The following is a 12,867-nucleotide window of genomic DNA, read 5'->3' on the forward strand; positions in this document are numbered from 1 at the left end:
AAGGTATATTTTTGTCGTATAATTGTTAAATAACTAAACTATTCATATTCCTCTCATTATATTGGTACGTTGTGGTCTGTTTGATTGGTATATAAACTCAGAATGTTTGTAATATAACGATGCATATCGCAGAGGCTGAGACTTGTGTTCTGAACTTAACTGGATGGACTAGGCGGGAAGCAGGACCGGTAAATATTCTAGACTGCTCGTACTTGTTTTATGCGTCATTGGTCTTGTAGATAATTCACTGTTCTCTAATTGGCGGTATCATTGCACTATACAATAATAAGGACACAGCCCACAAGTTATAACGGTTTTCAAGTGATAACCGTTTTGATGTGGGTCATAAGAATCCTTTTTTGAGTAGACTTAGATGAATTATGTTATAACATTCATTTAGTCCTAGTAAGTAGATAGACATTCTCAAAGTTACTTTAACGTCGCTCAAAGATCATCCATTAATCATCGTTTTACTGATATTTCTCATCTAATGAGTTAATTAACAGTTTTACAGTAAATAGCTTCTTTTCTTTATAGCGTGATAATGGAACTTTATATTCTGTGAATTCCTCCAGTTAGTGCAAATCTAATTTTTTAAAGTACTTTTATAGTTTAAAAATAAGGATACATTTATAATATCTTAATTAGTTGCTAACTGAATCTTTTTTTAAACTTTTCATGACTTTAGAGAGTAAGTAACTGAATTCTGTTGTTAACAATCGATTCAGTACTTAATTTATACCAAATTATTATTTCAAACATTGATAAAGTTGCTTATTATCAAGTTTGTATTTTAATTATGTTTCTTATACAGTGAAAATAGTCTACTATTTTTCTAATGAAATAAACAATTGAGATGTGTTTACAATGAATTACCAAGCGGATTAATAGTTGCTTAAATTTCTTACTTGATAATAAGATGATCTGCAAAATGATTTTTGAGCGACTACTTTAATCCTTAGAAGTTAATCGTTTCAGTTTAATCATAGTATGGGGTTCCTTTGAAAATAGGAGTGCAATTGATATATGTCCCATCTATGTATTGTTTTCTACTACGAGATAAACCTCTACACATTTTCAGTCATCATTTCATCAATCTGTCAAATCACCAAGATTCAAATACCGTTTACTGCACCATTTTATTAAATAAAACTCAGCAGTTTTCATAACCTCATACTGACTGTTATAATTTGCTCAATAGTGATTAGCTTCGAGAGAAAAGTCCTAGAGTTCTAGTGAGAAACCGTGACTAATCAAGTTCAGTTAAGTCGGATGTAGGTAGATAATACAAGATGGTTGTTCAGTTTCGTTGGTTGATTGATACCGACTTAGTGGTCTAGATGTTAAACATCTTGAGGAGAGATTATACGTCCTAGATCTGATGTACGAATGAACGGTCGTGGATGTCCACTGTTGAACAGTTCGTTGCTAAGATGAGAATCGGTCTTTCAATGTTACCAAGTTTTCAATGCTTGTCTTAGTTAGATCGGTTTATTATATCAATAAAATTCAATAATCTCAAACGTTTTCTGATAATGAACTTCAGTTTTTTAACAACGGTAATGAATGATATAATATTGTGAAAATATAAACAGAACAAACATATGCTACTTTGCCCTTATCTCCTCTTTACTAAGTATTTGGATGAAATTTATCATTTTACGGTATTATAATTTATTTCATAAACCAAATAAGACTGAAGTCCAAATTAATTGGTTTAATAAAGTGTTATATCCCGATGAGAATAATGAATGGTAACTGTTAGGTTCTATTTCTGAACTAATACTGTACGTATATTTTTATCTTATAATTATTATGCAACTAAACTATTCATATTCGTGTCTTTCTTATTATGAGCTTTGTTTTGATCTATGGACTGTTATTATACGATTTACCATTCTTGAGTTATATCCAGTCTATCAATTACTATCTCCTACATTCACAGCCATATTTCGCTAAATCTTATACAAATGTTGTTTCCTATTTTATGGTATGATGTGGTCTGTTTGGTTTGTATATAAACTCAGTATGTTTGAAATAAATGATTCATATTGCAGAGGCTGAGACTGGTGTTCTGGACTTAACAGTCAGGGTTAGGTGGGAAGCATGACCGGTAAATATTCTAGACTGCTCGTATTTGTTTTATGCGTCATTGGTCTTGCAGATAATTTACTTTTCTTTAATTGGCGATATCATTACGTTATACATTAATAAGGACACAGGGCACAAGTTATAACATAAAGAAATCGTGAAATAATCGTATAAAGATGGGTCAATTAGAATAAAAATTGTAACTTTTAATATTTTGTGTGAAACTCAAATATTATACATAATGTACAATAATAGTACTTGTGTACAGTACTCAGAATGTTTAAAATAATAGTAAATATTACTTGTTTTCAAAAACATTATGAAAATAACGGTCTTGAAGATATCATATGTTAAGCTCTTTCTCTATAGATTGTATAACACATACATCGTCACTATCTTCAATTCTTAACCCTAAACACTTGAACGTAATCTTGAAATCTACTTGGACCATGTACTCACTAGTTACTAGTTTCGTGAGAAAATTCTCGGAGTCCTAGTGAGAAGCCGTGACCAGTGGAGCTAATTCGTGTCGTGTAGAAACAAGTGTCTACCTCAGTACAATGGTAGATGGTCACGCAATTTCGTGGATTGGTTGAGGTTAAACATTGACACCATTGGATGCCGGCCAGCTCAGTGGTCCAGTAGGTTAAGCGTTCGTGCGCTAGACTGAAGACTCTGAGATCGAACCTTGTGAGACGGGATCGTGGTTGCGCACTGCTGAGGCGTCCCACAATAGGACGAAATGGATGTTCAATGCTTCCAGGTTTTCAATGGTGGTCTAACATCAATCGGTTCATGATCTCAATCAAAAGCAATAGTTTTAGATGGCTGATATATGTATTTTTTCATATAAGCATAACCATTTTATCGACTTACAAACAGAGTAACTTGTAGAAGACCTTAATGTATTCACCAATTCTATCATATTATTGTTTTCTTTTCTATAATCTATCCATTCTTGAAAACTGTCTTGTGATTGGTTAAGAACTGACTTGAAATACTTAACGATTAGTTCAAGCTCATTCTTATAATACAGTCTCATCAAAAACTAGATTATAAACTAAACAGTCACTAGAGAGACATGTGTGGTTGTGTAACATAGAAATACTGAGTTGAATGGACAAATGACTATTTATATAATAGCAGTTTTTATCACGAAATGAAATCAGCTTCAAAATCATTCGAGATTGATTAGGGTATTGAAAGGGTGTTTTTCATCTTGCTATTACTTAATTGCCATACATGAGACTAAATTCACAATTCTCTTTACACTCGGTCAATAAAATTCACAACGCTGTAATTAACTTGAAAATCCCTTAATAAGGTTGCTAAATCCTTTAATAAAGATATCTGGTAAAAGGAACATGCCATGATGGAAAAATCTTATTTGAAATTTCAAAATAAATGTTCATTAGAACCAATTTTTAGTGTAAAGAAAAAAAAGATTTGAGCAGGATAACATGAATTTATTTCATATCAGAACGAACAAATCATTGACGAACATTGAAAAGTGACTGAGAGACAACTGTCATCTACAAAATTTCATTAGTAAATAGAGAGAAGCTAGAGACAACAAGTTAAAAGTAGCTACAATCGATAAAATTCCTATCGTTTTACTGCTCCCCTTCAAGAGTGATAATGCTCCTGAAGGCTCAATGTCGTATTAATTAGAATTAACTCTAGAGTCAAAGTAACAGTTCATCATATGAACATGTTCGAAAAATCCATTGATTGAGAGACCTAGAGATGTTGAGTACCGCAATTCGTTAACATTATTTGAACATAAGACATTACCTATTACCTTAAAGCTCTTCGAGTGATTATTGAACAACAAACGCCTAGTACTCATAATTTTACTGAAGCTACGAGAATCATATATTGAAAATCTGACTTATGTAGTCATTATCTCCTTACTTTAACAACATGAATTCTATTATACCGTTATGTCACCTTTTAGATTCTTATAGTTTAATAATTTTGTTTTCAATTAACTGAGTTTTACATTATTCTATATTTGTTCGTCAATAACGTTTATGTATTGAGTAATTAATTGTTTCTAACCATTATCAATGTCCCAGAATATTCTTCTGTACATGATGTTTACTTGCAATATTGTATTTAGTTAGATAATGGCTAGCAGTGGAATCCATAATGAGCATCTCGTTCTAGTTGGGTTTCGTTACCTAGGTATACCTGCATCCCAGAGTTGATGTTCGCCTTCGGAATCGAACCCAGTACTGTTTGCTTCATACGTCATCGCGTTATCCACTTAACTAGTGAGTCCTGACAGACACCTGCTTGTGCAATGGGTTGAAGTTTTAAATTCACTTGGTATTGTTTACTTGTATCTTCCCATGGATGTTTAAGACTGCAATTGATTAATCTCTCATTAGTTTATGTGCATCCTGTGTATCCAGCTGACGAGTTTCAAATAGGAAGAAACGCGCGTCCTGGATTCCAGTGCTATCCACTACTCATCTTTGCTTAAAAAGCTTGTGAATTAAGGCAATATCCAGGAAATCCACACAGAATGCACATATACCAACAAGAGACTAATCAATCACAATCCTAAATAACAATGGGATGATTCAAATAAACAACACCAAGTAAATTGAACAAGTAACCATTTGTATATCATTCATTGAGATAAGTTTTCATTTTATGTATTTTCTTTTCTTTGCTTTCTTCTTCTCCTTCTTCGTCTTCTTCGATTTCTTTATCAATGAATTAGCCTACTATTCAAGAAATTATTCATTTTATATCAATAAAATCAAATTTATTGAATTATTTAAATGAAATAAAAAAATTTATACAATTCAATGGAACCATGTTTAATTTAATCGATATTATTGATCAGATCAATAATTCATTAATTATGTATGATCAAATTACCAAATCAATTAATCCATTAATTAATTTATTTGAAAAACTTGAAATCAATAAAAATTTAACACAACGACTTGATCAAATATTGAATGGATTGAATAACTTCAAAAATGTAAGTAGTTCATTATTTGATAAATAACTTGTAATGATTATTGAATTTCAATAATTGAGATCATGAATCAATTGAAGTTAGATCATCTTGAAAATACTGGATGATTGTTTCATTCTATAGAATTATCATTGTGTCATTATGGCCCACTAGCTATTACGTCATTTATTCGCCAACCGACATACAACTTATTCAAACTTACTATTGTACTAAACCAATGATATTCGTCCGATTTGATCAACCTAGCATCCCATTAGTTCGTTGCTCGTCTAGTCCGTCCAGTTGAGTCCACAATACCAATTGCAACCTCTATTATGCGAATAATTTATTCCAGATATACTGGGGTTTATGTATCAATCAAACAGACTGAAATGCACCGTGAAATAGGAAATAACATTTATACACAATAAAGCCAAAATGTGGTTCTGAACGTGGGAGACTCTAGTTAATAAACTAAACATAACTTGAGAACAGTAAACCATATAATAATAATAATCTATAGGTCAAAATGAACCTTATAATAAGATGAATATAAATAAACACAAGCTAAATACTGAATAGTTATACCGTAAGAATATACAGATAATATTAGTCCATTAATAGATCTCACAACTAATTCGTAATTTAATCTTCGCTAAGATATAACCATTATCTTACATGATCATCAACAATTAGGAAGTAATCGACAGTTATCATTCAGTCGTAATGTGACTATAATTATATTGAAAATAAAACTCAAGGTCTTTAGTTTAAGAGAGGAGAGTTTAAATGTTATACAACTAAGTCATTAGTTAATGATTTTTATGTTTAGTTTTAATCAATACGTGATATTGCATAAATGTATTAAGTATAAAATAGTTTTCTTACCAATGATATTAAAAGATGGTTCAAGAACATCGCAAGCTAATTGAAGTTAGACATGTAAATCATTGGATGTGAATTCAGTGGTGTAAATGTTGATTTCTTGGCACGAGACTCGAAGGTCCTAATTTCAATCCATTGTCGTAATCGCATTGATTTCTATCAAACAATGGTACGTGTTAAATAAACATATTGGATAGAGATAGGGTCCAATTACTCGTAAATAATCATTTGCCATGTGGTAGCTAGTTGAACAACATCTTTTCTATTCGGACTTTTCTGATTAGCATATATATACAGCGCTTCTGATGTCGATCTTTCTTTACGTGAGCCAAACTCTTCCTGAAGCATTTTGATCCCTTCAGAATTGATCTTGTGATCTGTTTCTAATATATGTAAAGCTATCATCAACCTTCTCACAAGTTTCTCTAGATCAACCGAGGATTTAGGAACACGTTTCAAATATTATTTGTGTTACTCCAACCCCACATTCAAATGTCTAGATGTTTTTCCCACATAAACTGCATTGGAATCATAACAGTTGATCTCATCGACAATATTCTGTTTTTCTTCTTTTGGAAACATATCCTAAACTTTCACTAATGCTGACCTTATGGTATCACTATCCCTAAAATACACTGTTATATTTTACTTGTACCAATAACCTATCGCTACATTTTTGGATTACCTAATTGTTCAGCCAAGATACAATTTATTTTTTCAGTATAGGGTTTTGGGGATCTCTTTTTAATCGAAATCATGTTGCACTACTATTGAAGACCTGTAAGCATTGAAAAGACATTTCATCTTAATATTAAACTCCTCAGCAGTGTTCATTTATAGTCTCGCATACGGGACTCGTCAGTCGGCTACAACGTAGGACCAGGGACATATATGCATCGGTTCAAGTTGCCATATCTCATTATCACAACAAGATGAACACCGAAATTCATAGAGGTAATTAATTCAATGGTGGTAATATATAAAAGAAAGATTGCATATAAGGACACAAGTACAGGAAGAAAGAATTAGTGTGTAGAAAGAAAGATATAAAACACTTTTAATCTCATCATTTTAAGGAAGACAAAATATGTATACATCTACACCATTGTAATCGATTCTAAGCTCAAGACCTTCAATCTTATTCATAAGCTTAACCTCTAAACTACTAAGCCAACATCCAATATTGTTCATATTTAACTTGAACTTTGAATTACTAACATGATTGATGAAGAGTGCTGTTAGAGGTATGAGGGCGGTTATCCCTTCCCGGTTGCCCACACCGTGAAAGGGTTGTTCTGGAGGTACCTGAAAAGGAAATTGGATTAGAGGTGGTCTTAGTGACCTGGGAGCGTGACCACAGTGCCCAAGGGACAACTGCTTGAGGTCGGTCACACACGACCTTGTTATGGGTAATTTTTGTGTTAGCTCCGTACTTGTTGAGACCTTAACGCTGGAGACGGATATCCGTGATATAAGGCGAGGTGTGCATTTTTAGGGTCGACCTTTTCTAACCCCACCCCGCCTTCTGGGAAGGTAGCATCGCTGTCATGCTGGTTGTCTGAAGGAAACACCTTACTGCTGTCACACCTCTGTACAGTCAGCAGTACGACTTCGCCTTCGGACCTTGGGTTTGTTGCTTTTAGTCTTACCGCTCTTCAACCGACCTGTCTGACATGGTAGGACCTAGAGGAACGGTTGTTCCAGCCAGTATAGGTCGGTTGCTTCATCAAGATAGGCAAGCCCGACCATCACATCAAGGTAGCAAGAAGGATCGGGACATGATTGATGTACCATTCAAATAGTCAATCATTCTATTCACTTTTATGATACCTTACATCTTTTTTTTTCCTCCCTCTCCCTCTCATAGATTTCATCTGATCCTCAAAGATTGACCGAATCCATACGTTTAATATTTCATTCATCTATTCAATCTTTATTAAATCATACAAGTACATTATTAAATAATCAATTTGAACAATTATTTGCTAATATTATACCATGTAATAATATTAATAAAATATTAATGATCATATTAAATCTATTTTGTAATAGAACAAATAGTAATATATTAAGTTTAGGATGTTTTATATTGATTATATCGATATCATATTTTTTATTGATTATTACATTATTTATTTTTATTATATATTCTAGAAAACATATTGATTTATTGATTTATACAAAATGGGAAAATATTCCATTATATAATTCTGTGAAATTATGTTATAAACTTCTTAAATATAATTAGTTGTTTGTTTGTTTGTTTTTATTATTATTATAATTATTATAAAAAAGGTTGTACGGTGTAAGATGGAACAATTTTGTGGATTGGTTGAAGTTAAATATTAACACCGTTGGATATCGTCCAGCTCAGTGGTCTAATGGCTAAGCGCTCGTGAGCGAGACTAATAGGTACTGAGGGGGCGGGATTGTGAATGCGCACTGCTGAGGAGTCCTATACTGGGACGAAATGGCCGTTCAGTGCTTCAAGGTTTTTCATGATGGTCTAGCTTCAATTGACTCATGATTTCAACTATTGAAATTTCCAAAATCTCCACAAAACTCTTGAGGATTCCATATGAGGTCTTGCCTTGTGACACAGTTGGGTGCTTTCCTCAATGTGTGTCCTACCCACTTCCAGCGGTTCTTCCTGATTTCTTCCTCCACCGGGAACTGGTTTGTTTTCTCCCACAGTTGGTTGTTGCTAACAGAGTCTGGCCAACAGATTCGAAGTATTTTGTGTATACAGCTGTCAATAAACACTTTTATCTTCTGAATGATGGCTTTCGTAGTTCTCCAGGTTTCGTGATGCAGTTTGATGATTTCCGTATTCTATGTCCTATCCACTTCCAACATCTTTTCCTAACTTCCTCTTCAGCTGGTTTGTTCTCTCTTACAGTACGCTGTTGCTGATGGTATCCTGCTAATAGATATTGAGTATCTTGAATAGACAGCTATTCATAAATACTTGTACATTCTTGATGATGGTTGTAATAGTTCTGCAAGTTTCAGCTCCGTTCAGTAGAACTGTCTTGACGTTCGTATTGAAGGTTGTGACTGTGATATTGGTTGAAAGTTGTTTTGAGTTCCGTATATTCTTCAATTGTAGGAATGTGGCCTTTGCTTGGCCAATCCTCGCCTTTACGTGTGTATCCGATCCTCCATGTTCATCGATGATGCTTCCCAGGTACATGAAAGAGTCCACATCTTCCAGAGCTTCTCCATCAAGTGTGATTAGGTTGATGTTCTCCATGTTGCATTTGAGCATCTCGGTTTTCCCTTTGTGTATGTTGAGGCCTACTGCTGCACAGTCTTCTGCTACACTAGTTGTCTTTATTTGCATTTGTTCGTGTGTATGGGGCAGAAGAACCAGATCATCTGCAAAGTCCAAATCTTTTAATTGATTCCGAGCTGTCTATTATATTCCATGTATCCCCTCAGATATCTAACTCCTCATAATCCAGTCAACCACCATAAGAAAGAGGAATGGGGAGAGTAAGGTGTCTTGTCTACCTCCGGTCCTCACTTGGAATGTGTCTGTCAGCTGTCCTCTATGCACCGCTTAGCAGTGTAGTTCGTCTCATGAACTTCGGATGGTGTTGACGATATTCCCAGCTACTCACTCCATAGTGTCGAAGAAGTCTCCATAATGTTCTCCTATCCACTCTATCAAACTCCTTCTCATAGTTGAGGAAATTGATGTATCGTGACGAGTTCCATTCAACTGGTTGTTCAACGATGATCTGTAGTGTCGTGAATTGGTCTGTGCACGACTGATCCTTATGGAATTGGGTTTGTTGATCTCGGAGCTAGTCCTCTACTTAGTCTTTAATCCGGTTCAACAACACTCAGTTGCAAATCCTTCCTGTTACTGACAGTAGTAGTTCTCACATTTGCTCAGATCTCCTTTCTTTGATACATTGATGAGGTGTCCTTCTTTCTATTCTGTAGGCACTTGTTACTCCTCTCAAACCTTTCTGAATAAAATGTGCAACAAGATTGTAGTTGATTTTATGTCCGATTTCAGTGCTTCATACGGTATTCTATCTAGTCACACCGCTTTCCCACTCTTGACTTGTCTGATTTACATGCTAATGTTTTCGATTGTTAATGTGATAACATTTATAAGAAGGTTTATAATTGTAGCTTCGATATTCATTAGATTCAGTTTGGCTAATCTATTCAAAAGTTCTTCTTCTCATTACTTACATCAAATTAAATCAAGCTGATTTATATCAGTCATAGCACATATTCATTTGTTTTTACTTAGAAACTATTAGTTTCATGATTGTACTTAACAAGAGGATACTAGTTTCAGTGGAACACTCACATATAAGAATGTAGTTATCTAAAAAATCTGTAACATGATAACATTCATTTTAATGATAACAATGATAACAATAGTGATATTGACTATAAAGTAAATGTAAAACCAAAAACAAACAAAACAAATAAACAAACACAAAAATTTCATTTCCATTATGAATCAACAAATATAACCCAATTTAAACAAATAGGTCAATGAAAATAAAAATAGAAAAAAAAGAAAAGAAAAAAAGAAAAAAGAAAACGATTAAAAAATAACCAAATGATTAATATCACATCACATTGAACATTGAAAATGACAAATCGATATTTTTGTTTATTCAAAACAAAAAAAAAGCGGAACCAAACAAAACACAAGATGAATAGTTTTCAATAGAAAAATCATATATTGACATACGATAAAAATGTTGTTTATATGCTGGTATCAACTAATAGCTCTTCACAACATATATCAACGAACAATTTAGAAAAAAAGATGAAAAGATAAGGTGAAATGACTTTATGAAAACTTCATCTCTATGGAACATTCATTAGTCACACTTAGTTGTTGTTGTTCTTCTTCTTCTTTGCTGTTGTTGTTGTTGTTGTTGAAATATGGAGTTTATCTTCTAATGAAGTGATCATTAAAACACACATCACATAAATGGCAACACAAATTATGACAGGAAGACAAAACAAATAATAAATCAAGCAGTCTGTTTTTTTTTGTTTATGTAGTAATTCATAAGAAACTGACTATTTAGCTGTTGAATTTGTTGATGTTTCATCTGTTGTCGGCTTCTCAGTATTTTCAACCGCTTCTTCAGCCTGAAATTAGGATTACATCAAGTACATAAGATGCAATCCAGTTACATAGTATATATATATATATATTCAAATTTAAACACATGACTTCTATAACAGTGAGATTTATCATTGACATACCAAACAATCACAATTAAATGATTTTTATACAGATTGACTTATCCTCATGTTGATATTTTGACTGAACTTTGATCAGTCTTGGTTGTTATATGTGTATCCAATGTGGATTGACTGGATATTGGCTATTACGACTCAAGTTTATATAGAATAGAGGAATTATGGTTAGGTTTGGAATTATGGACGCACGTTTCGTCTTTTTTGGGACTTATTAGTTAGGTGTATCTGAATCTCAGGATTGATGTTCGTTCCGGGACTTAAAATCAGTTGCTTTTGATATAGACACTAACACATTATCCACTTAGCTTCTTAATCGAGATAGCCACCAACTAGACCCCAATTATGAATTCCATTACCAGCTATATCCCATTCAATCGATTTAAGCATACCATCTTTTATGTAAATATTAGAAAATTACTTATAGAATCTACTGTTTCACTAATTGGAAAAACTTATTTACTTTCGTTTCTCGGAAGTAAATACACAATTAATTTTCTTCAAATGTACTGAAGAGTTTAGTGACTAGTATTTTGTCTATAATATTGGATTACCACGTAACAAATCTAGTGTCAGTATCATGAATCATGTCAACTACTGGTTTGCATGTCTACCTTACTCAGTCCCCGGCATTATACACACATCCTACGATGACATCGGTGACTAATTGCCTACAGCGGTCTGAAGGTCCTGAGTTCGCTCTACAATGATATTGTTATGCATGGACAGCATTGAGTAGTCCTGTACTAAAATGAAACCAGTGGCTTTCACTGGTTGTTTAACCAAGATGATGTAAACTATGAAATCCAACGATCTCCATATAACCTCACTAATAGGTATCATCTATAAATAAATGTTATCACAGATGAATCACTGTAGCTTCTAAGATAACTAACTGAGAAAAGCTTATTAATATTTTTAAATAGCATAATCTTATGAATATACTAAATATAATTTAAGTACTAAATGGTCAATGTGACATCTTATATTACCCATATAAATAAATAGGATGAAGAAAACTTTCAGTAAACTTACATCTTTTTCCTTCAATTTAGGGATTAAAACAACTTTACCGATATTCTTCCTTTCTTGTAAACGCAACATAGCCTCTTTAGTCTGCAATTAGAAAGAAGTATCATTTTAAAAACAACTAGCACTAAGATATTTCATGAAAGATATATATGTAAGTAAACGAAAACTTCTGTTAACCAAGTCAATAAGAACTATATCACCCTTAATGAAGTCTATTTCCGATGAAATCAAAAATCAAAATTCAAACAGTAGCTTTGTAAACAGTCCAAAACAATCAAATAAACTTGAAATTATTCAATCAATCAAAAGAAACAATCTTGATTAACTGATTGTTTGAGTTTTATGAACTAAATTAATCTAGTTTATCAGTTGATAAACATCAAATGATCTACAAGAGTTTATGTATTAAAATCAAACAACATTCAGTAACTAACAACATTAATCATTCGCTCAACTAATCAGTAATATTGGGAAGAATTATTGTTTATTTATTATTTATTTTAACACACAGATATTGGTACAAGGAGGCACCAAATACATATGCGCCACACAGATCTCACTTGATATGTGTGAGGGCTGTGATATTGCCCAGGTGCCAAAAACAAAACAGGTGGTTTCCTTAGGGGGCCACACCCGGAGCC

At 33.1% G+C, this 12,867-nt stretch overlaps 2 protein-coding genes across 2 annotated transcripts in view; one reads left to right on the forward strand and one right to left on the reverse strand.

The window, feature by feature from the left end:
- Positions 1 to 8,205, forward strand: part of MS3_00011120 (uncharacterized protein) — a gene marked incomplete at its 5' end in the record, with an annotated part of 128,639 nt that extends 120,434 nt beyond the window's left edge. The window contains 2 exons of the mRNA XM_051219529.1: positions 4,823 to 5,089; positions 7,818 to 8,205. Coding sequence (XP_051064814.1) covers positions 4,823 to 5,089; positions 7,818 to 8,198 — 648 coding nt within the window. The 3' untranslated portion in view covers positions 8,199 to 8,205. The remainder of the gene's footprint in view (positions 1 to 4,822; positions 5,090 to 7,817) is intronic.
- Positions 8,053 to 12,867, reverse strand: part of VAT1L (Type I Polyketide synthase) — a 33,362-nt gene continuing 28,547 nt past the window's right edge. Inside the window, exons 8-9 of the mRNA XM_051217419.1 lie at positions 12,230 to 12,310; positions 8,053 to 11,083 (exon numbers count right to left, since the gene is read on the reverse strand). Coding sequence (XP_051064815.1) covers positions 11,012 to 11,083; positions 12,230 to 12,310 — 153 coding nt within the window. The 3' untranslated portion in view covers positions 8,053 to 11,011. The remainder of the gene's footprint in view (positions 11,084 to 12,229; positions 12,311 to 12,867) is intronic.

The sequence above is a fragment of the Schistosoma haematobium genome, chromosome 5, assembly GCF_000699445.3.
Source record: "Schistosoma haematobium chromosome 5, whole genome shotgun sequence".
Classification (NCBI taxonomy): domain Eukaryota; kingdom Metazoa; phylum Platyhelminthes; class Trematoda; order Strigeidida; family Schistosomatidae; genus Schistosoma; species Schistosoma haematobium.